Source organism: Centruroides vittatus, unplaced genomic scaffold, assembly GCF_030686945.1.
Source record: "Centruroides vittatus isolate TY-2023 unplaced genomic scaffold, ASM3068694v2 contig_879, whole genome shotgun sequence".
Lineage (NCBI taxonomy): Eukaryota > Metazoa > Arthropoda > Arachnida > Scorpiones > Buthidae > Centruroides > Centruroides vittatus.
In genome coordinates this window covers 1,379,312-1,405,062 of record NW_027122571.1, presented here as the reverse complement: position 1 = coordinate 1,405,062, position 25,751 = coordinate 1,379,312, and the positions used below count along the sequence as shown (strand labels likewise).

General features: G+C 29.2%; 2 protein-coding genes across 3 annotated transcripts in view; both read left to right on the top strand.

Moving 5' to 3' along the window:
- Karybeta3 (karyopherin beta 3) overlaps nt 1-15,519 on the top strand; it is an 80,405-nt gene extending 64,886 nt beyond the window's left edge. Inside the window, exons 19-27 of the mRNA XM_067279938.1 lie at nt 2,571-2,727; nt 5,493-5,665; nt 8,244-8,411; nt 10,301-10,423; nt 13,332-13,406; nt 13,479-13,623; nt 13,700-13,928; nt 14,024-14,165; nt 15,173-15,519. Coding sequence (XP_067136039.1) covers nt 2,571-2,727; nt 5,493-5,665; nt 8,244-8,411; nt 10,301-10,423; nt 13,332-13,406; nt 13,479-13,623; nt 13,700-13,928; nt 14,024-14,165; nt 15,173-15,259 — 1,299 coding nt within the window. The 3' untranslated portion in view covers nt 15,260-15,519. The remainder of the gene's footprint in view (nt 1-2,570; nt 2,728-5,492; nt 5,666-8,243; nt 8,412-10,300; nt 10,424-13,331; nt 13,407-13,478; nt 13,624-13,699; nt 13,929-14,023; nt 14,166-15,172) is intronic.
- A 2,178-nt stretch (nt 15,520-17,697) lies between these two features.
- Nucleotides 17,698-22,546, top strand: LOC136983259 (serine/threonine-protein kinase Nek5-like). 2 transcript variants are annotated; one of them, XM_067279964.1, is made up of 9 exons: nt 17,698-18,148; nt 18,208-18,260; nt 18,326-18,398; nt 18,834-18,987; nt 19,605-19,742; nt 19,820-19,988; nt 20,060-20,138; nt 20,203-20,240; nt 22,121-22,546. In XM_067279964.1, exons 1-9 carry the CDS (start codon nt 17,884-17,886, stop codon nt 22,541-22,543), a joined length of 1,392 nt encoding a protein of 463 aa, XP_067136065.1. In that variant the 5' UTR covers nt 17,698-17,883; the 3' UTR covers nt 22,544-22,546. The 2 variants fall into 2 exon arrangements, with proteins under 2 accessions (XP_067136065.1, XP_067136064.1); XM_067279963.1 differs by having other exon boundaries at nt 19,811-19,988.
- The last annotated feature ends 3,205 nt before the right edge of the window (nt 22,547-25,751 follow it).

The window sequence follows — 25,751 nt, the reverse complement described above, 5'->3', positions numbered from 1 at the left end:
AATTATTCCATATAGTAAGTGTTATTTTCATAAAATGTGTGATTACTTTGCTTGTGAAATATCCATTTTTTAATCTTCTCTTATGCCGATTATAATTGTGCATTAATTGAGAGACTAAAAAAGTAAACGAAAATGTAAATTCATATTTACATATAAAATTTACCAAATAAATTAAAATATTCGAAGTGTTGTAAAAAGTACAACACGTAATTGCTTGTGAGAAAGATTTTCACACGCTTCCCAAAGGTTAACAACTTTGCAACGATGTTGGTTTTTATTCATCTGCAGGAAAAAGTTCCTTTTTATTTATGAAATCATTAATAAAATATTATTTTACTTATATTATTTGGAGTACTGTATATTTATTTCAGATTTATTATTTTATTTTGAAATCAATATTTACACATCTCGAAGCATTAAAAAATAAACAGTTTCTGATAATGATAAATATCCGAGAATAGCCAAATTAGTGAAATCAGCATCGAAAATCCCGTTCCCATGAAAGAGAGGATCAATTTTATGCCGGGCACTTTCTCCTGATAGAGCATCAGTGTTGGAAAGAATGCTTAATTCACTTTTGATTGTTAAGGAGGGACTGAACATGTATGACCAAAGCCCACACCTTGTACCTATTACAAAGGACGACTGAAGTTAGCTTCCTCGGTGCATAGAAATTATCAAGAACGATTGGAAAATGAAAAGAAGTTAAAAGAATAAGAGAAACGGAAAAAAGAGCACAGAAATGTTTTGAAGAACAACAAAAGAAAGTTGTTCGTAACATGAAGATTATGGAACTGCAACTGAGTTTAAACCAGAAAAATGTAGAAGAAAATGAAATACATGCGACAGTCCAAGTTTTGTTAGAAGCAGCAAACAAAAAAACTGGAGAAGGCTATTAACAGCAAGAACATGAATGAAGTACAAGCAGCACGTGTGATGCTTATTAGTGTTAAGTGTTCAAAAGCAAGAGGAAGCGAAAAAGAAGGAAGCTGATAACATGCAGAATAATCTTAATAAAAGAACATCATCTTTCATGACTGATTATTTACAGAAGCCAAAGACTTTTCAAGTATTCATGGTTTACTTGAAATACAGAAGCCACTGGTTATCGGGAGACAGAAAAAAACGCGATATAACCGAGTAATAAAAATTCTGGGCTTTTACTGAACAGATTATACATGCTATGGAATCGCTATTCTTTCATCAGCAAGTGTTTCTGATATAAAATAAGCTTAGTTTTTCAATCCTGAATTTTATTCGTAGGTTATATCGAATTAATTGACGTTTACGTAAACATCGAAACCATGAACGCCCATTTAGCATTATTGTTTCTTTAACAATGACATTGAAAGACAAATACTGTCGATATAAAAACAAAACATCAATTGCGATTTTATTATACAGTACTATATAAATCGCTTATTAGAAATTCGTGTAGTTTATATTTTTCAATAAAAATTATAAATGCTGTAATTGAAAATTTAAAAAAATAAATATTGAATATATAATAGAACATCAAAACTTATAAAATTAGAGTAAAAATTCTCTAAAAAGCAAAATAAAGTTACTACTGTATAAAAATTTTAAAGTTTTCGTTCAGAATTAAAGAGATCTTTTCCTTACACATTATGCGGTGAATTCGAAATTTCACACCTTTATGTGAATTGACGCAATACCGTTAATTCACATAAAGGTATGAAATTTCGAATTCACAGAAACTTGTAAATGAGGAGACTGTACTTAAAACTAATAAATAAACAACTTTTATATCAAAAGGAAACAAATGACAATCGATCTATCCACCTGTTCTGCATATTTAGCTCTTTCTCGTATTTCGTTGCAAATAGAAATTCAGTGGCAATTGGTAATTTTAAATTAATTGACTCAAATGCTTTTAAAATTTGGGGGACCGAAAAAACGCGATATAACGAGTGGCTACTATATTACAGTATATACAGAAATTTTTAAAATGTGTTTAACCATAACAGAATAAAAAGAAAATAACAATTTTTACCGCTATTTTGCTGAGTTTTCCTTCTGTGTTTTCACTTTGTTTTGTCACTATTGCACTCACTTTTTATTCACTTTTTTCTGTATTTCAACTCACTTTTCTCACTTTTTCAAAGGGGAAATAGCGCTCCTAGGCCTGCAGTCCCCAATTGATTTGGATTAACAACTCTCTACTGTATTTTCCTCAAATTTTTGAGTTCAGTTTATAGTGTTGTTTGTAACAATTTTTGATAGACTTTTAAAATGATATTTCAGAATTTTTTAAATATTTAAAATCACAGAGATTTAATGAATTTTAGAGTACATTTGAATGAAAATAAAATTTATTTAAGTATTTAATAAATTTTAAAAATTACAAATAAAAAGTTGAAGTATCAATAGAAAAGATAAAGAAAAATTCTTTTAGTTATATATACATATATATATATATGTTACTTAATCATGTTAGCTTAATGTCAGCTTAATCAGTTGAAAACTGTTGGTTCAGTTAGTTTTTATGTAGTGTAATTTTGAAACAAATAAAAGTAATTATGAATTTATTGTAAAGTTTAATATTTCAGCAAAATTTTGGAATACGAACTGCAGGTTTAGAAGAAAAAGCTACAGCATGCCAAATGTTAGTTTGTTATGCTCGAGAATTAAAAGAAGGGTTTGCTCCCTACGTGGAAGAAGTTGTTAAATTAATGGTGCCAATGCTCAAATTTTATTTTCATGATGATATCCTTTTTGAAAATCTTTTTGATAATAAGATATAGTTTAACTAAGAATTCATTATTTATCCCATATCTGCAGAAAAGTAATTTAAATTAATTATTATTAACTAATATGATATACACTTTTAATATGTTATTATCTATTAATTAGTAATAAATAACTATGAACCTGCTGGCCTTATTGTTATGATTATGGATTCATCACACACCTTTCCAGTTTTTATCCATTAAAGTATGATGTCCCATGATGTTTATTAATGAATGTATCTATAATCAATAAGACTAGTTGTCTTATAGTTATTTATTACTGATTTGATTAATAATTAAACTTTATATAGCAAAGAAATCAATTTCAGTAAATTCTAAAACAATTCATAATTTATTAAAATTCATTGCTTTTAATTTATTGTATATTTGTCATATTAGTATGTACAAGATCAAATTGTTCCAGAACTGAACAAATAAAGAATATATCAATTATCATATTATAATAAGTTTATAATTTTTTAAATTAATCTCCAGTTGCTATACATTTAAAAAGGAAATGCTTTTATTCATACAATTTTGGTTAACTGTAAAATATTAGAAACAAGGCACTAGTTGAACCATATTTTATTTGTTAAAATTAAAAATTTCATATACTGGTAGTCCCTTACTTTTTGACATAATGCATTCCTAAAAGTGTGTATGAAAGTTGAGCAAATAGAGTTGTATGTCATAGAGAAGTTTCTGTTTCCAGAGAGCTAAAGAGAAAAACTATAAAATCTCTCATTAATGTAGGAAAGTTTGTTTTTACAGTGAATATGTAATGAAGTTGTTGTCATTAAAAACAATCTTTTGAATTTATTGCAAGATAAAAGCTTCTTCAAAGTCTACAAATTCTGCAATCCTTATTTTTTTTATTTCCAAATTACTTCAATAAATTTTTTTGTTTCATACATTCATCTCATACATAGACATTCCATATTTTATGGCAGCCAATCAAGAACCTGTATTGTATATCTCTTATCATTTCTCTAAATGATGTGGCCAGCCCATTTTCATTTGAGTTTTTTTATGCTAATGATTAGGTCTGAGACTTTTGTTTTTTTATCCCAGTATTTCTCCTTTGGTTTCTTTTTATAATTCCCAGCATATATCTATTCATGTTTTTCTATGCCAGTCATGAGCAACCACAGCCCAAGGGCAATATGTGGCTGTGAAGTCTGGATATGCAATCCCTGGGTCTTTGACACTGTAATTTTATTATTTTTTTGCCTCATGCCATCATGCAACCCTAATTAAGCTGATATTTAAGACAAAGAACATTGAAACAAAACTCCTACTAGTGAAAAATGAGAATAAACTATACATAATTAGTTTGCATATCATTAGCATATATTATTTTACAACCTAGGGCAGTGATTTTAATTTTTTTTTTATTGTGGACTGGTAAAATTATGGATAATTTTACACACACCAGTAATTAATTGTGACTACAAACTATGCTTATTTATTACAGTTATATATGCTTATCTGTTTGTAACAAATTATGTACAGTAACTCTAGATTACTATTTAAATGTCATTTGTAATCAACTGCACCACCATCAATATGAGTCAAATATTTTTCACAGAGCAGCATTGGTCTCTGGACTGGTGGTTATGGAGTATATTGATACTCAGAGGCTTACAGACTACAACTCCACGAGAAAAAATGCATGCAATCAGTGAAACCCTATAAAGTTCACTTACAGCTCACATCCAGAACAGGTTGCTTATTAATGCTCTATGTAATCCATAATTTTCAAGCTGTTTTTGCTATCAATGTCCATGTCTGTCAGAATTGGCATATTCCTTTTCAGTATTATAACTCTGATTTTCCCAAATGCTCTTCGGTCAAACTTCACTGTATAATTATTTTTATATATGATGGTTTCACTCGTTCATATCTTTTGACATGTAACAAAGAATTTATTTACAAATTTGGCATACAAAAAGAGAGTTTAAAGGTATTAAAACTATCTTGTACAACAGAACAAGTTGTCCAAAAGTGTGACTAGCTGTATATATAAATATAATTAATTATTATTGCCTTACTGTCCTTTATTTCCTTATTATATATTTTGTCAATGTGAATATTAATTATTAATAGGACAATTATACTGGTTTTAAGCTTTTATGCAAGAATTGCTGTTTTCTTTAAGAACTTTTTTCTCAATTCTTGCGTAAAAGCTTAAAACCAGTATAATTGTCCTATTAATAATTAATGTCCACGTTGACAAAATATATAATAAATAAATAAAATTATTTTATCAAAATCTTTTACCTGATTTTAATTTTCAATGTTGTTTTTTCATATCAGAAAACATCAAGTTGTTTTAAATGTTTTAATTTTATATTATTATTATTTCTAATTTTTTTACATAATTTTGTTTTCTAATATTAAAATACATCAACCTGTATGTTTATAGAAAATTTGTTTTTCTTTAAATAAATATTTATTAATAACTTTTAAGGAATAGAACCATTTTTACAAAATGAATGTTTCTTATGTTCTTTAAATGAAAATTTCTTAGAAGTTCAACATAAAATTGATTTCAAATTGAATAATTCAGTGCATATATTTTTCATTAAATTTGAATTCATACTGTAAGCTGGATTTTTTTCTTTTTATTGTTGATGTAAATAAGTCAAAAATGTTTGAAGGTTTCAATTTGTAAAATAACAAATTAACATCTAAAAATATCTGCTAAAAAATCTGACTTCTAATTTCCTTAACAATTTATAAGTGTTAGAATTGCTGCTGCAGAAGGTTTACCATTTTTATTAGAATGTGCAAAGATTAGAGGTGAAGCATATGTTGCTGAAATGTGGAGATATGTTTGTCCAGAACTTTTAAGAGCTGTTGATACTGAACCTGAAAAAGAAGTGCTTTCTGATCACATGCATGCTCTTGCAGAAGTAATTTAAAAGTTATTTTTAAAATATAATATTTGATTCTATATATTTGTTGTGTGTTAAAGTAAATCAAAAAAATATGTTTAACTAAAATAGTAATTATTTTAGTTATTCATAGAGTACTAAAAATTTTGTTCAAATTTTCTTGTTTTTTACTATATTTATTTTTTTTATCTGTTAACACATTTTCTTGTTTATCAATTTTTATCTCATTTATTAATTAGGGTTATATAAAGAGATGAGAAAAAATGCTTAATTCTGGAAACCAAATTAAATTTTTATTCAGATATGTTTTTGTTCTATTTTACTTTATTTTATTAATTTTTTGTTGTATAATTATTGTAATTTTTAAATTTGATAAAGTTAAAACTTGAAGATCAAATGTATTTGTTCTTATACATTTAATAATTTTCACACTTGATGATTTTATAAAAGGACAAAAATGCTTCTTTCTGAATGAAAATTTTTGAGAATTAAACATTTTTGTCACATCTCTAAATATGGTGCCAAGTCCAAATGTTATTATAGGATATATATTTCTGTAATTTAATAGTTATTGCAAAAACTATCATATCGTTTTCTTCTATGTTAACTATTGACTATCATCCTGAAATGCAAGAAATAATTATTTTAAATTTAAATATTTAAAATGCTGTTTTTGATTTCAAAAATATTCAAAAATGCTTGTCTAAATAATGTAATCAATTGAAATAAAAACACTATAAATACCATATTAAATTTTTATATGAATAAAAGATTTTTTTTGTTAAAGCAGAATCATTGAGCTGCAAAGGTAGTTGTTTTGAGAAGTATAAAACAGTCATAATAAAATGGATAAAAGATAATAGCTACTGGTCATTAAAAGAAAATATAGCATGGAGACATATGTGAATTCAAGTATAAACTAGTTAATAAAAACAATAGTAATAAACTCATATCTTGTATCACAAACAAATATACAAGCATATTAATAACACAATATTCACATAGAACAACAAAATAAGCTGCTTTAGAAACCACATGAGATACAAATAGATTTTCTCATTCTACAACAAGAAGACAAACAACACAGAAGCATACATAGAACTAATGCATTTGGCTACATTTTACACCTATGATTATTTCTAATACTATACCTATACAAAATATGTCAAAACCGTTATATTTTAAAAAATTACAATGCATTCTTTTCTATCTGATTCTACCTAGCCTTAAAACCACTATCTAATAGTCCAAAGAACACTAAATACAAATATATGAAACACAACAGAACATAATACATATTATTTCATGTTATGTACTTGGACAACAAAACTCTATGCATATATATAAGCACAACTAAATCACTTATTAGAAATTACACACACTTAACTCCACTAACACTCAAATAGGGTTTGGCCTAGACAAATGCAGAAAACTTCAGAAAAAGGAATACTAAAAAAAAGATGATTTTGTACTTGGAAATGTCATTGAATCCATGGATGAGGGTGAAGTCTACAAATATTTAGGATTCCAGCAGGCCAAACTGACAGAATATGCAGAAATAAAGCAAAGACTATAAATCAACAAAACTATTGTGACATCACAATGCCAGACTGCAATTTTTAATTTAAAATATATGCTCTTGATTAAAATCAAGAGCATATAAAGCGATTAACTGGTGGCCCAATTAAACGGAATCAACTGTGTATATAAATTAGCATAGTAAAATTCTAAATAATACTAGAATTTGTTGCAGAAAAAAGTTATATGCCAAACCCAAAACTTCTGTCAAGTGCATACAGAATAAAACTGTTTATAAAGGACACTTCTAAATAACAGACACCTTTAATTAACAAGCATTTTATAGTACATCACAAAACTTTTATGGGGACGAAATTAAAAAGCTTTTGATTGACAGAATTAAAAAGCTTAACTTACTTTCAATAGCTAAAGTAATATATATTTTAAACCTTTTTAGAGTATAAAAACATCAGTTTAATGATGATTTTAAAAAAATTATACACATATTCTATTACTTTTAGATTATTTTATGTAAATTTCACTAATTTTTATTGAAATTAATACAAATTAGAGTTCAATTAGCAATTGTTGCTAGTAATCAATGGTAAAAATTGGACTTCTACATCATTACAACATCCGGTGGATACCCAAGTAAGCATCAACCACTTTGCTAACATCCATGAATGGAGAGTGGTATTACCTGTATTTTTACATCATGATGTTAACTGTATAAAATCATAAAAATTGAACTTTAGTTCATAAATGGAAAAATAATAATAGTACTGTTATTACAGGGGGAAAATGTATTAAATAAGCTTTTAAATTTATATTCAAATTGTCACATATTAATAATAATAATTAATATTCTATTTATTTCTTAATTAATTAGATTTAAACATACTAATTTGGAAAAGACTTGATATTTACATTCCAGAATAATTAAGCAAAGTATTTAGTATTTTATTATTTTAAATAAACTGAAAAGTGTGTTAAATTTTTCATGGCACTTTTTTTTCATGAATATATTTATTAAACTTGAATTGAATTTAATCGTTTTGTTGAATTGATATGTTGACAGTGTATTGAAGTATTGGGAAAAGGATGTTTACCAGAGTTACAGATGACTGATGTGATTCGAATATTAGACAAAAAGCTCAAAGAACATTTTGAGCGTGCTCAAGAAAGACAAGAGAAAAGAAAAGACGAGGATTATGATGAAATGGTTGAAGAAGCTTTATTAGATGAAGTAGGTGTTAAAATTTGATTAATTGTATTTTACTACTATAATTTTGTTGTCAAACTTTTATAGTTCTTGTTTAAAATTTTAATGTTAAATTTTTCACTATTAGATTTTTTTGTAAAAGATGAATTTATGATATCAGAATATAATAAAATCAGCTTTACGTTAATCTATGTTGCTGTAAAAAAAATGCTTCTATTAGTTTTTTTATGTAAAAAACATAAACTAATTAGAAGATTCAGAATTTATTCTGTATGAAAGAAAATCTTTTATAAATAAGTCAAAAGCTGTTTTTTTTTTTTGCATCTATAACATTATATATTTTATATACCACAATTAATAATCACTAATTAAAAATATTAAAACTGTTTAAAAATCTTTCATTAGAAAACAAACATTTTTTTAAAGTCTACATGATTTGATTATCAAAGGCATAATATATGACTTTGATAATAATGTATAGGCTTTGTTCTACAGATAACATTTATATATTTTTGACATGAAAATACAATTACTTTTTTAAAAGATATTGATTCCATCTTTTTCCAGTTTTCATGGTAATGTTTCATTAGCTATGATTCTTAAAAATAATAGAAAATAAATTTTATTTGATATTTTTTATCTAAGAACAACTTAAAATAATTAGTTTTATGAATAAAAATATAATCATTATAAATATTACTAGATATTGATTTAACTTTTCAGTTTTTTTTTTTTTTAAGACTTCTTGCATACTTCAGAATTCTTTGTACAGGTATACCTCGGGTTACGTTGTTTCGAGTTAAGTCGTTCTCGATTATACATCATTTGTCAAAATATATATATATATATATACATGAAAAAAAAAAAATAAAGTTTAAATCATTTTATTTGACTTTATGTCTGTCCATCACACATATTGAAGTCGTAATATTGTAGAAAAGCGTTAAAAGCACATAAAATCATGTTACTATACAATAAATAAGAATAAAAGTATATAAAATCATATTAAAATACGTACATTTACAATAAATGTTAATGCTGTACATCATAAATCGTAGAGAACGAAATATGAAAACATCTGTGACTCTTGTCATCTTATTTAGCAGTCTTTATGGGTAAATTTAATGTAAATTAGTTTAATTTTTACTATCGCAAAATAATTTTAATAACTGTATTTGTTATTTAACCTTACAAAATCATTTATTTTATAATATCTTAGAGCAAACCACATTAACAAATAAAGAATCCGCGATGTACTATAAACATCGCCAAATTGTAAACATTTACATTTACAAGAGTACATGTATTCGTAAATTTAGATAAATTTTAGTTTTCAATATAGTACAGAAAAAAATTTATTTGTTTGTAAACTTAAAATAGATTCTTATTAACCATACATTATTAAAAATGCATTAATAAATAAAATACAGAACTGGGAATGGTTATTTTTGGTTTAGCCTAGTGACAAGTAAATTTGACTTAAGACGCCTCTCCTGGAACCAATTACTGACGTAAGGTGAGGTGTATCTGTATAAACATAAATGTTATAAACACAATATTTTTTACACTTACTAAAAATTATCATCTGAAATAAAAATCTAAGGTTGTAGTATTTCATATGACTATCGTATACAAGATAACTATATATTTTAATTTATTTGTGTAGTTTTTTAAATAAAACAAGTGATAAAAATTTTATTAGTATTTACTTTTAATTAATATATTTACCTTCTTATAAAGAAGTAAATATTTAATATACATATACAAAATATTTCTTGCTTCAAAACTATCGTTTCACGATAATTTTATTTTCAAAATTATTTAAAAAATTTATACACAAGTTGGTAATACTCTCAGTTACATTATTAATAATTATAAAAATTTAATTCTTTTGTTTAATTTCATTTATTTAGGATGATGAAGATGTTTATTTATTAAGCAAAGTTGCAGATATTTTACATGCTTTGTTTGCAAGTTATAAGCAAGATTTTTTCCCTTATTTTGATCATTTGTTACCACATTTTATTAGACTTGCAGTAAGTATTAATTATTTTATTTACCTTACTGTTAAATAATTTTTGAAAATGCTGAATTGTCTATCATAACTTGTTAAACTAGATATTCCTTTACAATTTGGTAATTGGTATAGTATCAAAGGAAGCAAAAAAAACAAAAAAAAATTTAATTCAGTTCATCAGGTAGAAGATAATCCATATTACAGTTTTTAAATAGTCCTATTTATTAATTGAGCTGTTTTATTATTTAAGAGCATAAATCTGCAGATAAAACACATTTAGATTTTTAATAAAAATTATCACTTACCAGGGGAGGCTGAGAAATGTATTTTACAGATTTGGATCAGCCTTCACACATGGTAAAAGATATCCTCTGTAAAACCATAGGTTCTACTCTGTTTTATTTAAGAAAATTGTGATTTTAGTCCTGATGGCAGATAATTTTCAGACACGGATATTGAAAAACAAGAAAAAAAGTAATTTTAGTGTCTAATCAATTCAATCTTTTTCAGTTGTCTAATCGATATGAAGGATAACGTTGATTTGAAGAAACAGCTTTTGCAAAATATATGAAATGGATCTAAAATGAAATCAAATTATTGAAAAGGAATGAATAGCTTCTTTCATATTGGAATTTTAAAATATTAATTAGAGAATTATATTTTTAACTACATGCCTTTTTGACTACTAATAATTTTATTTACTGTTGTTACACTGATGATTTGAAATTGAAATTGATTAACTTCTATATGTGGGAACACCGGGAGGTAGGACAGAGTCGTACCTCCTTTTTTTTGGTGAACAGGTCAGCAAGACCCACCCCACTGTCATGAATGGCTAAATTTTTATGATATCCCGACTTATCGGGATTGGGTAATTAATTGTCAGGTCGAGTGGAGGTAGCGTGTGGTTTCGTCAATAAGTTAAGGCGATATTCGAAATAACTGAACCATGATAAAAACAAATAACGATTTATTTAGACGGATAAACAAAATACAGAAAATCTAACGCGTCCAGTTCCTAACCGCAGGGGAGAGAGAGTCTACAAATTTAGGGGTCATACCTCTTCCTAGGATGTATCGGCTGTAATCATAGGAATAATCGTCTCGGTTCTCTGGTCATGGAGGTCGGTCGTTCTCTGGTCGTGGCGGCTCGTCGTTGGCGGGCTTCGGAGTCCTCGGGCTTCGGCCCTCGATTCTCGGGACGTGCGTCTTATGCGGACCTTCAGCGACCCTGTTATCAGCCTTTTCCCCCCTTATATAGTACAGGTCACATTATCTTCGATCACCAATTGCGATAGTTGGTGAATCGCTGATGATTCGATCTCCATGACTAAGAGTTTTGATCCGGAGAGAAAGGAAGTGCTTTTTGACAGTGGAAGGCTGCACATCCTTTGAATTTCGACCTTTTTTCAATTTCCCACGAGGAGATTTGAACAACAACAAAAAGAGATTTTGGGCCGGGTTAAACCCGGTCCTCACATATACTTTAAATAGAAGAGATAAATACTTAATTCTGGACACTAAACTGATTTTATTCAGTATTGATTTTGTTCTTTTATAAGAACATTTTCAGTCGCATTCTGGAACATGAATATATGTATATGTCTCATTTGAATACATTTAAAAGAAGATCATCTTTAGGTTTGAACAGTTTCAAACTGAAAAATTATATTTTATGACAGTAACTTAAAATCGAAAACTTAAAATTTTTATCAGAAGACACACATTTTCTTCAATATCTAGTCCCTCATTCTAAAATCCCTCCATTCTAATGTTGTTTTTAGGAGAAACTAGAAAGTAAAGGTGGTATTGTATTAGTCTAAAATTGTTATCCACCTAGGAATCATGGGCATTAATTATTTTAAGCTTGTGAGCACAAGTTATTTTATAAAATTGCTTTATTATATTCTATATTCATATACTTTTAAATAATATACTAAAAATTTAATTTTTACATTTTTTTTTAAGATTTAAAGATTACATTTCTCCTTTATTACTTTATTTTTATAATGGTTATCCTTTAGGTTTTATTTTATGATTCAGAAAAACAGAAATTGATAAATAGAGACACACACTTAATAGAAAATCTTGATTTTAAAATAAGAAGTATTTGTATTTACTTTTAAGATGATCATTACATAATTAATTACCTTACAAGAATATAACTAAAGTTATAAGTATAATCAATTAAGCAAACATCAAATTTTAAAAAAGTGATCTGAATCTGAAAGATGTTTACCTGCACTAATGTATACTATCAGCAAAAGAAAGCACATTTCTGAAAGTTATCAATTAGATTTATAGAAAAATTGTCTTCAAAACAAATATCGTTGGATCTGATTTTATTCCTATTTTTGTCACTTCTTGATTGAATACTTGTTTCAGTTTCTGTCTTTGATAGATTTTATATGAATTAATAACAGAAGATATAACACACACAGCTTTATGTTCACATCTCACAGGTTCTGTCTTAGACAAGCTATTTTATGGGAAAAATTTGCAGTGTCAAAATAACTCTTAATTTTCCAGTAAAACAAACCTCTTGCACCGTACATGAAATTACATTTGTGCTCTTATGCCATTTTTTAGCTATTGTTTGAGCTGTGCGATTGTTAAATAGCAATATTATGAACATTGGTAAGAAAGCTTTATGCATTTTATTTTTAGTTAGTTATTACTTTTTATAGTTTTTTATAAAGAAAAATAAAATCTCTGACAGATAATATGTTTAGCTAAAACTTTTTATTAGACCTTTTCCATATATTCAGTCTGTTGTACAGTTAGAAATGGCATTTTTATGAATATTTTGGACTGTGTATTGTTAAGGTGTTTATCTTTGAATCTTATTGTTTTATTTTTAGGAGTAATTGTAACTTTTGGATCAGTTAGTTTAGCCTAAAAAATATATATTCTATAATTTTATTTAGGATCCTGATAGACCATGGTCTGATCATCAGTGGGCATTGTGTGTTTTTGATGATGTTATAGAACATGGTGGACCAGTAAGTTTTATATTTTAATTATTATTAATTTTTTAATTCTAGTGCAATTAAATCAAACGTCTTTTATTACAGGCATGTAGCAAATATCAAGAGTATTTCTTACATTTAATGATGGATTCACTTGGAGACTCAAGCCCTGAAGTAAGACAAGCTGCAGCATATGGAATAGGAGTTTTAGGCCAGTTTGGTGGTGAAGGATTTGCCAAAGCTTGTGCTGGTTGGTTATAATTAAAATTACCAAGTGCATTATAAAACCTTAAAATTTTCTTTTAATAAATAAATTTGATTTTCAGAAAGTATACCAAGATTAGCACAGATGATAAATGCTCCCGATTCACGATCACCTGAAAACATTAATGCAACTGAAAATGCTATAGCTGCAATTACTAAAATTTTAACTTACAACAGTAGTCAAGTTGTTATTGATGAAATATTGCCACATTGGCTGAATTGGTTACCTGTATGGGAAGATGAAGATGAAGCACCACATGTATATGGATTCCTCTGCACTTTGCTCGAACAGTTTAGTAATTTTTTGTACATTAAAAAGTTAATTTATATTTAGTTTAATTATGAATTTAAAATAATAAATAATAATAATAATTTCTTTATTAAAGGAGTAATCCAATGTTGTTAGGACCTGAAAATTGTAATTTACCTCGTATTGTTATGGTTATGTCCGAGACCTTTGTTCATGAAGCAATCAAACTAGATTCTGATGTTGGAAAGCGTATGATAAATCTGCTTAGGCTTATACAGGTTTGTATATGGAATTTTTAATTTTTTCTGTTATTTATTATGATTATATATTAAAATCTTTTCAATCAAAAATGCCAGATTTTAAGTATTAATCTTAAAGACTTTAGGTATTAATTTAAACTATTTTTTTTAATGAATGAATGTGTACAATATTTTGCCAGCAAAATTATAGCTTATATTCTTTCAACTTCTAGATAAAAGAAAAGAAAAAAACTGTAAATATTTTTTGTGTCAGAAATTTTATTACAGTGAACCCCCCTATAACACGGTAGATACGTTCTGTGTTATATGAATCCGTGTTGTATGAGTCACTTAAATACGTGAGCCAATCACAGCCCAGAACATGTGCAGTTTAGGAGCTACGGCTGTTTGAAAGGTTTTCTTCCATAAAATTAATCGATTCTAGACTAATTTGACTTGAACATTTCCAAAACACGTATAATTTTTTGGGAATAATCCATATAAACTATGCTATAAACAAAAAAATTGTAGGATTATTTACCGAGTGCGCACCGTTCGACAATGCCATTGCTTAAGCTTGTTTTCGTTGCAGAGCGGCTCATCGAACGGTGGGTGCATGTTTCCTGATCAGCGAATTTTTCGCAGAAAAATAACTTAAACAACACGATCACAATTTTTTCTGCCGTGTTATGAGCCCATGTTATAGGGGGTCTACTGTATTATTAATTTTTGATGATGATATTTTGAAAACATTTAAATTAATAACGTCTCAAATTCTGTACAAAAACTGTTATTCACTGTTGAAAAAATAGTTTTTACATGACATCTAATTCATATCGATATTTTTAATCATTAATTGAATAACAGAGTATTGAGCAGTAACACTTTATTTTGACTACCCTGTATAATTGTTTTCAAGTTTATTGCATTGAATTAAATGTATGGTATATTTATTGTACTTATTGTTATATATATATATATATATATATTTTACGTATTCAAGTTTATATATAAAACAGTATATATAGTATGTATGTTATTTTCAGAACAATGCAGAAGTATTTTCTGAATGCATCCGACACCTCACTCCTCGTCAACAAGAGGCCTTGCACAAAGTCTTAACAATGCAGTGAACAGAAAAGACTGCAAAATTTGTTCACAAAGTTCCTGCCAGTTGCCTTTCTATTAGCCATTGGGCTTTTCATAGGAAGCAGGGAGTGTGATTTGGAGGAATGTGAAACCGCCAATTTCACTCGACTCAAAATCATGTAAACCATCTGTTAAGATATAGCCTGACGGAATAAAAGATTAATTTAATATTATTTTCACAACTTTAATGTATTGTAGCATTTTATAAATAATTGAAAATTTTGTACGAAATGTCTTACACTTATTCATTTGTTTTGATTTTTTCATTCGAATTTCACTTAAGTCAAACTAGAATATGTTTAAAATGACTTAAGAATATTTAAATATTTCGGTACAGTTTAATACTCGCAGATTTGGTTTAAAATTTCATTTGGTATGAAATTATTAGTTTTAAACGTTCCCTATTATTACTAAATTTAAAAGTTATTTGACAGCTGCAATCAGAATGTATTATTTCGTTTGAATTACAAATAAAAATTCAAAATATATTTTTAAAAAATTAAAGTTATCATGTTAAATTTATTTGTTTTCGTGAAATATAAAAACTGTTTTCTCTTATTGAATGCAAAAGATATAAAACAAAGTTTTTTATTGTATAAAAATGCAATAAACTCCAAAAATACTAACGTCCCCACTTTCATAATTATGGTCTTACGAAAACATATTTTTCGTTTTAAGTAGTAAATTTTTCAATAATTAATAATAGTAAATGTTAAACGGTACAAAAAAACATTGGATATTCACTGTAAAACGAGTTTTAATTAATATCTGTCCAGGCCACTTAAATACTACAGGCCCGGTCATCACGTGACTTCCACATATTCGTGAAAATATGGCGTCAAGTGATGGGGCGCTAGGTTTAACTGAATACTTGCATTATTTCACTTTTCCGGTTGTTATAAGACAGTGTTGTAATCGTGTCAAATTTGACTTGTAGTTTTTTTTTAAATTTCGACGTTTTGAGCCCCTAAACCCCAAAAAGAAATGTAAACGTTCTACCGGAGATGTTAGCATCTATTTCATTTATCTCAGGAAAGAGTAAAGGTTAAGAAACGAAATTTGGCACGATAACTTGTATATAAAAGACATTGGTGCTATTAAAGTTTGGGAGTACGGAACTTAGAAGTTCAGGTTGAAGTGTTTGATCAGCCAGTGTACGGCACAGACTGGTGGAAATCAGTGAGTGATTTCCATCTGTTCACTCGAAGTGGTGGTTAGCAGGACAGCAGTTCCAAACGAATGGGAAATTAAAGGCCGGTGTGAAGGGTTGGCTGAGCGACCCTTCATGCAGCGATTGCACATGCACGGAACAGCGCTTCAATTCTTAAATAGTGGATCTGGGTGCAGCTGTTAGAATGTTTTGCGAATTATTTAATTGGAAACATTTTAAAAGTAATTCATTTTTTCAATGTAAGTCTCTGGGAGGTAAAATTAACGATTTAAATTTAATGCATGCAGCTTCTTTCTGCAACATAAAATAGGTAATAAAGCATTCTAAATATACAAGTTTTGTCAAATATTTTATTAATGAGTATTTTAAATGAAAAATTAGTACAAACAAAATATTGAATCATGGTGATCAAAACCTTACACTTTTATTGTCACATAATAAAAAAAAAAAATCAACTTTGCGCATTTTTACCGTGGAGGCAGCCATCTTGTTGCAGAGAGAAAAACAATGGCACATCAGAGGTTGAAAAAATATTTTTCGTGTATTTTTAATACACGAGAAATAATGAAAATTACAGATGATGTTACTTTACGTTTAGCACGAACCAGAACCTACATCAAATTATGGAATTTAAATACATGCATTATTTTAGAAAATTACAAAAGAACAATGTTTTAAAAATTTACAAATTTAAGATATTTTAGTGATGTTAAAAGGTCAAGGCCGAAGTTTTAAATGCGAAAACGTGTACGTCGGACGTTCAGCTCCGCTTTTCTGTAAGCCTAGAAGTTTGACAATGGCGTTTGGAATGTCGAGCATGATTCCACTGACTTTCCAAACGCCACTGTCAAACTTCTAGGCTTACAGAAAAGCGGAGCTGAACGTCTGACGTACACGTTTTCGCGTTTAAAACTTCGGCATCAACCTCGCTAAAGATAACAATGTAACTTTTACAGGGAGAAAACTACAACTGTATTGAATAATGGTTCTATGATCATCGAGCAAAAAATGCAAACTATATATTTTAGCATAATCTCCGGGAATCTAGCTTTCGCGACTGGCGTTTTTAATCCAGCGACATCAATATTCTATCAATAATTCCACCGGAAATTGATGGAAACTATTCCTTTACAATTTGCATTTCTCTAGTTGGATTTACAAACGGAACGCCACAACTGGATATTTTTTCGTCATAAAATCTTTTATACTTAGAAGTTTATTAGAAAATATATGAGGTTAACACGTGCGAAATATTTTTCGCAGTTGTTTCTGTCGAATGGTTGAGTCTATGTTTCTACTAAAGGGAGATTGACTAAAGTTTAGATGGCAACACTGTAAATTCGATGCAGTAGCGACGTTTCGTGTGATTTTAGAATAGGAATGGAATGTAAACGTAAAATGAATTTTCGTGAAAAATATTCTTTTTAAGTTATTCCGATGGCTAAAAAGTACGAAAAAGAGAAATTAATCGGAACCGGAACGTTCGGGCAAGTTTGGTTGGTTAAAAGAAAAAATACAGATAAAAAATACGTTATGAAAGAGCTGAAATTGATTTCCATGTCGCCTCATGATAAACAGCAAGCGTTGAACGAAATAGAAATTTTATCTAAATGTAAACACGTCAATATTATTAGATACAAGGAAGCCGTAATCAATCAGGAATTTGGTCTTCTGGGGATTGTCATGGAATATGCCGAAGGAGGTAAGTGTTATTGAAGTGTATAATTATTCTGTTTTTATCCTATTTTACGTCATTCGCAGGGGATTTATTTACAAGAATTCAGAAGCAAAAAGGTCATAATTTTTCTGAAGAAGTAAGTAACGCTAATAAGAAGTTTATTTACAATTTGATTTTGTTCTACATTCTTGTCTTTCCCAGACCATTTGCCTATGGTTTGTTCAGATTTGTTTGGCTCTTCAGTATATCCATGATCACAACATTCTACATAGAGGTAATAAACCATCTATAATAGTATATATTCATTTAGGTTAATGTTACCTATGGTTCCAAGATGGCGGCTCGCCTCCGATCCCAGCAATCAGAAGACAGGAAACAGTGGGGACGCACGTTCTAACCTATTCTAATAATTTTGTTGGTAATAATTATGGTAATTTATTAGAATAGGTTAGGTTAGAACGTGCGTCCCCACTGTTTCCTGTCTTCTGATTGCTGGGATCGGAGACGAGCCGCCATCTTGGAACCATAGGTAACATTAACCTTTATTTATTCAAGAATTTTAATTTCGTTTGATTAGATCATAAGTCTCAAACATTTCCCCCCGTTAACGCTTGATATACAATTAGATAGTAATGGATATTTCCTATCTGATGCATTTTCTTTCTTACTTGTATATGGAAGTTATAATTAAAAAAAAAATTATTTTAAGATTTGAAGACCCAAAATATTCTTCTTACGGCAAAAGGTAGAATTAAAGTCGGCGATTTTGGAATTGCTCGAATTTTGGAGAGAAGAGCAGACATGGCCACTACTGCCATTGGAACTCCTTATTATCTCTCTCCAGAAATTTGCCAGATGAAACCGTATCCTTTTATTTCTAATATAAAAAAAGAATTAATTGACAATGTGTTCTTTAATACGAGTATTTTGCATACGTTTTGTTCATATGTTGTTAACATTTAAACTATATTAAAGATATTAATATTTATTCATATATTTCATATGTTAGATCAAAAAGCGGGGAAACCTTGTATGATCTGAAAGACATATCTAATAAAGCTGCATATTGTATATCAGGTTGCACAAGTATAACCTATAGGTTTAATGTATAGGTCTATGCTCAAAAATATAGTATTTAGAGAGATGTCTTTAATGAAAAGGAACAGAAAATGTACTTCATAACTCATAATTATTTTTAGAAAAATTACAATTGTACCATTTTATACTATAACCAGGCCATACTAGAAGCCATAAGACAACAGGTTCCCCACTTATATAATAGATCTTCATTAAAAGACATCTTACTTCCTCATCTGTTTTTGGGATTTATGATCATAAATTCTTTAAATTTTAATGCCATGATATTGTTTACATATAATAAAAAAAATTTAACTAAAAATATATTAAAAGTATTCTGAGAAAGCTTAAATAATAATAAAAAAAATTTCAAAAGAAAATTTATTTTTCTTAATAATTTCAGATATAATTATAAGACTGATATTTGGTCTCTAGGTTGTGTTTTATATGAATTATGTTGTTTAGAACATCCTTTTCAAGGTTATAACTTCCATCAATTAGTAGTAGCTATTTTGAAAGGAAAATATAAGCCGATCCCAAGGTGAACTAGAAATTCTGGAAAAAAATAATAAATTAAATATTTTCTATTAATACAATTGGATATTTTAGCGGCTATAGTTGTCTGTTAAATGATCTATTAGAAGTTATGCTGAGATTAGATCCAGAAAAACGTCCATCTACTGATGAAATTCTTGCTATTCCAACTCTTCAGACTCATCTATTTAATTATTTCTCAGAACAAGAAGACGGAGTCTTCTGTCGTCCATATATACCAAAAATGGATATGGTTAATAGAAATGTTTTTTGATCATATGAAAGTTTTTTCTTTTGTTAATTACAAACGAATTTTTATTATAGCAATGGTTTAATCCCAGAAAATATGTGGAATCAAAAAAACTGGCTTTAAAGAGGAGAGCATCCGTGAGTGTTTGCAAAGGTAAGTACAATTATTTATTATGTTTTATATTAGAATTCAGATATTAACAAGTTTAACGTTTTAGGAGAGAGTAAATTAGAGAATCATCTGTGCCAAGAACAGGTGAGTGAGTACAGTACATTTCCGTTTATATTTAATTATTTTGATATATATTGAAAATGTACCTATATATTTTATATCAGTAAGTCCGAAAGTTGGCGTTTTAGGTATATTTTAAAAATATAACTTAAATGTTTGGATAACTAATTATAATTTGATCCGTTATGATTAAAATAAGTAAATATTTAAGAAAAGCATACTTACACAGATTACAATATGTATACAGTAATTGAAAAAAATGTATATAATTAGCTTGTGTTTGGAAATAGTTGGATTTAATAAGAAGCTGCGAAAATGTTCATCTTCTTAAAAACAATTCGTTATAAACAATTCTTGTTCATTTGGTATAATTTCTGTTATCGTGATAAATGTGTGACAATGCGCGAAGCTCCCTTCCCCTATTGCTTCCGCACCACTTGACCGAAGGGTCGACATTGGAGCCGGAAGTGAGTCACTCGAATGCCAGTTTAGCAACTAATAACCGTTTATTTGAAAAGAAAAATGGATTACATGATATATATATATATATATATATATATATCGTACTATGTCGAAATAACTGACCTATACACGGTAGGTGGTCGCGCGAGAGAGAGTTTACAGGATGTTTCGCGTAGACGTATATACCTGAAGTTTTGGTTGATCCGCTAGTAGACGTGGTAACCTCCCTGTCCTGGGAGTAGAGGTGAAATCTAGAATTGTCCAGAGTTTCGACGACGAAGTTAGTCTCATTAGGAGGCAATTTATAACCTGATCTTTTCAAACATTTCTCTGGACAAATTTTCCGTCCTCAAGTCGTTTCTCAAGAATCTGTTCACCGAATGATACAATATTGTATAAAGTTTGAGGGCGTTATCAAAGCGCATTCTTGTATCCCAATCGTAACGCCGGTAAAATACTGTATTAGTAAAAGGAATTTGTCAACGTAAGGTTCTAGTAACTGGTGTTATTTTCGACATGGAACCATAGTGTTTATCTCAATCGTCTGTTTGAAGAAAAAGAAAAATCAGTGGCGTATCCAGGAACGACAAGACAGGTGCTTCTGTCGTTTTCCTGAGAATTTTACTGAATTAACTTTGAAATGCTTTAATGATCTAATCTCAACGCATATCGCATGACTTCAAATAGGTATCATATTTATTTTTATTTTAACGTAACAAAACCGATTCTTTTGGTATCAAAGAGGTTGTTACAGCATTATAAGCACTTCCTCTGGAAACGCCCCATTACGGAATATAAGGGAAAATGAAGATCAAAGGGGAAACGGTACACGGGAAAATAGGTTCCATAGTAGTGTTATGTAGATATACCAGAAATTCCGCGTATAGTTACCCTACAGTTTAAATGTCTGATAATGTAAAATATTATATAACTGAAAAATAATTTTCTTTAATATTAATAATTTAGTCATCCACGCTTGTTGTTTGGACTGATGAGGGATTATGAGTCCTAAATGCATTTCCAATACTAAGAAAACTCACATAGTTTTGAACTTGATCTCTGACTCCGTTTCATCATTTAAGGTGTGATAAGTCTGTGTGCAACCAGCCAACTTTGGGCTATTTCAGGAAGAATAGATTCCAGTTAAACGTGCCAACAGTTTCGAGTTAACTCAATTTGACTTAGCGAGGTTTTACTGGGTATACTAACATTCACAACATAATTTATTGGTCACCATTAGGTTCCGTAACACCCGATCCTTGCAACTTATAGTGAAAGTAACTACAAATGTAATTATTCAGTAATTATTATCAGTTTTATTCATTTTATTTGGCCCTTAAATAATTGTTTAATTCAATTTTTGAATGTATATTATATTAATAATAATAATAATAAAATTATTTTCCAAATATTCAATATGATGAATTTTATTTCAATTTCAGTTGTTGATAAAATCTCCAAAGTACATGGACGAACCATTTGCATTTTGTTCTAAGCATTCTTCCGAAATAAAAAACGAAAACTGGTCGAGAGCTACTTACGTTATCAGTAAAAATAATAAATCTGTGTGTTTGAGTAAAGGTCGTTGTCCACATTCGGTGAGGTGTCAGGAATGTGTGTTAGAAACTCTTTGGAGTCATCGATTGAGAAAAAATGCAAATTGCACAGATAATCTAAGAGATTATTTAGATGCTACTTTCGGAAGGGAAGAAGTAGATAAACTAAAAGAGAGATTAATCCACAAGTGGAATGAAGAAAGCATCTCTCTGCATTTTCTTCTCCCATCAGTAAGACAAGATCTTGTACACTATATTCCTTTATTAATTCAATTAGTACAGTTGGAAAATTTTACAAATCCAGTGTAATTCTTTTTTCTTATCAGTTTTATTTATTTTGTGTTAGATTGCTGATTTTAAGTACTGTACATCATAATAAAAGCTTTTTAAAAAGAAATTTCAAGTTATCAATATTACTTATTACTCTGAGTTGCATATGCAATTCATTATATTGCAAATACAATTTAATTTTCTTTTATAATATGTTATGTTATATATATACAGGGTGGGCCAGCGAAAACGAAACGGCAGTGTGTTCGTGTTCGTCCAAGCAAAGCGCTCGGACAGGTCGATTTTACTCTCCAGGGGACATCTTTTGCAATAAAGTTTTTGCGATTCTGAATATTAACTAAACAAACATTTTTTTTTTCGAAATAAATGTTTGTTTAGTTAATACAAAATAAATGAGTTTTTAAAATTTTTTGTTGTCTGTTGTATTCAGAATCGCAAAAACTTTATTGCAAAAGATGTCCCCTCGAGAGTAAAATCGACCTGTCCGAGCGCTTTGCTTGGACGAACACGAACACTCTGCCGTTTCGTTTTCGCTGGCCCACCCTGTATATATAATACACGATTTTGTTCACCCTCTTTGAAGCTTAATAACTCCTGTGCTTTTTGTCGCAGGGAGATTTGTTTATTAGGGGAACTGATTCTATTAAATATTGGTGGTTAAAAGTCTGGGATGGGGAGATAATGGGGGGCCGTGTGTATCTCCAGTAGGGTCGGACTTAAAGACGATTTTACTCGTTATTAGCATGTACAATTTTTTATAAGACCATTCTTACGCTCAAAATTAAGCTTTTTGCCATTTTATAATAGTTAAAAAAATAAAAAGTTTTTAAAATAAAATATAACAACAGATGGCGCTATCAAAATTTTAAATGTTGCCGGGAAAGTTGAGCAACTGGTTGCTGGATTTTTTAAACAGCATTTACACTGCTGTCAAGAGGGGGAGCTGGGGATTTTTTTCCGTGTCCGGAGAAAACTTAGTAATCCATGGTTCCTACCCATTGACGGAACTACAAGAGATGCAGATTATGCAATTGCGTGATGACCCAAGTCAACTGGATTCTATTTTGTCAAGAACAGAAGAAGGGAACAAAGTATACAATCATACACTAAAGTACAAAATACTGGAAATGGGTAATATCAGTATTCAGAAAGGCCCTGAAGAAGGCAGAAGTTCAAAGGAAGGCCTTTATTGCTGCGTTTACATTGGGGCCTAAAATTTAAAGCTCTGCTGCTATACCTACCTGCATAAATTAATGTTACTTTTTACTAAGAAACGAGCAATTATTTATTGTGACATCGTCACAATGCTGGGCTACAATTTTTTTAATTATATTTTTATTTTATTTAAAATATATGTTCTCCACCTCAAATTAGTAGTGGCTTGCCCCCTGTTCAACTTTCTTTTAACAACAGAGTCGTGCCAATCATTTATCCATCACCTTTCAGGGAAAAATTCTGAATTGAAATACCGTGACTTCTGGTTTGCAGTGGCGTGCCGTGACATTTGATGATAGGGAAGCTGTATTTCTGTAAGAAGCCGACTTACAGGGGCAATCAATTAATTGCGCGTCAGGGCCCATTCGTATTCGTTTGTTCGACAAAATGTCTAGCCAGTAAAAACCGTATACTTCTTTAAATGTATTTTTAATAGATTATCTGACGTACTTAATAAAGTTCAATATAATTACCTCCGTTATTAGATTCAATAAATTCCCTACGCTCTCTAAATGCCAATTCTTGCTTTGAGAAAAAACATATAACATCTATTAATTTAGATATATCTATTAATCGTAATTATCTTCATATAATTTTCAATATTTATTTTATATTGTGTACCAATGTTAAATTCTATTCTATTTTGATTTCCAAATTGCTCAATTTTACGAAAGAATCGTCATTCGTCATTAATTTTATCGTCAAAATGTCGAAATTATTTTGTTGACGTATTTAGATTTAATTTCGGCATTGGTCTTTCTCTTTTAATAATGTTTTCTTTTTCATTATACGGTCTTGAGCCAAAACTTTTTAAAAATAAATTTTTGAATCACTAGCCACGATATAAGGGCTAAAATTAAAATTATCAGAAAAACTTACTTGGTAAAACAAAATGTGTGACGAATATACATGCCTAGTACAAAAAATTCTTCAATTGTACGAATATACTTTTAAAGAAACTTATAATTAAATATAACTTTGTGAAGAAACGTACATAAAAATAACAAAATATTCTTTACTTTTTAAATCTTAAAACAATCCACTTAGTGAAATAGCTCCCTACGAGTGGCTAATGAATGGAATCGGAGACGGTCCAGGTAGGTGTGTGCGAGGGTGCCGATACCGGTCAATGTCAAATGCCTCTTTTGTCGCGTCACTAGTCATCAGAGGACGCGACGGGGTTGTTGTAGATTTTAAACGTTTCTCACCATAGCTGTAAAAATCTAAATATGTTAAACTTAATAGATTGTCCGTCGTTCGTTTTCTAACTAATTCGTTTTAGGACCAAGTGTTCACGGAAATTTCCAAAATTTACAACTTCTCGGTCACTCTCGTTGAACTGGAAAAATTTCTGTCTTTATTACATCTAATATTACGAAGAGAACAGACCCCACTGTACTCGGCAAGAGATTGGTTCGGTTAAGCTTCTGTTTAAGTAAAATTTCGGCTCTTCATCAGGGTTTTATTTATGTTTCTAATTCCCTAATCGCTTAATTATTTAACTACTTCTTAAGTAGAAATAAGTCGAAACTAGTTACTTTGTACTTGAATATCTGTAGTCTCGGGAAAGAAGTGGAAAGAAATTTTTATGACAACCGATACATAAATCGTAAATTTAAAGAAAATAAATTCTAGAGCTTTTTCTGTACCATTGTACGTCTCATTCATTAAATTTGGTTGTAAATGATGCTGCCGAAGTAACAGTTAATTTTTAACACTACTAGAATTGTACACGTTTTTTCTGCATCCCCTTACAGATAAGACATACTATAATCGTAATATCACCGGTTTAACATTGAAATCCGTAAGTAATATAAGATGGGAGAGCGGAATAAACGCAAAATAAATATATCAAATATTTTAATGGAGTTTTTTTAAACTCTTGTCAACTATACAGAACTATCATAAAAACATGCCAGTAAATTCCTATCGGTTGGGTTAAGTTATAAATCTAGTCTAGGGTGGGCAACCGTTTTTATAACATAGGCCAGAATAAATTTTACGTTTCTTT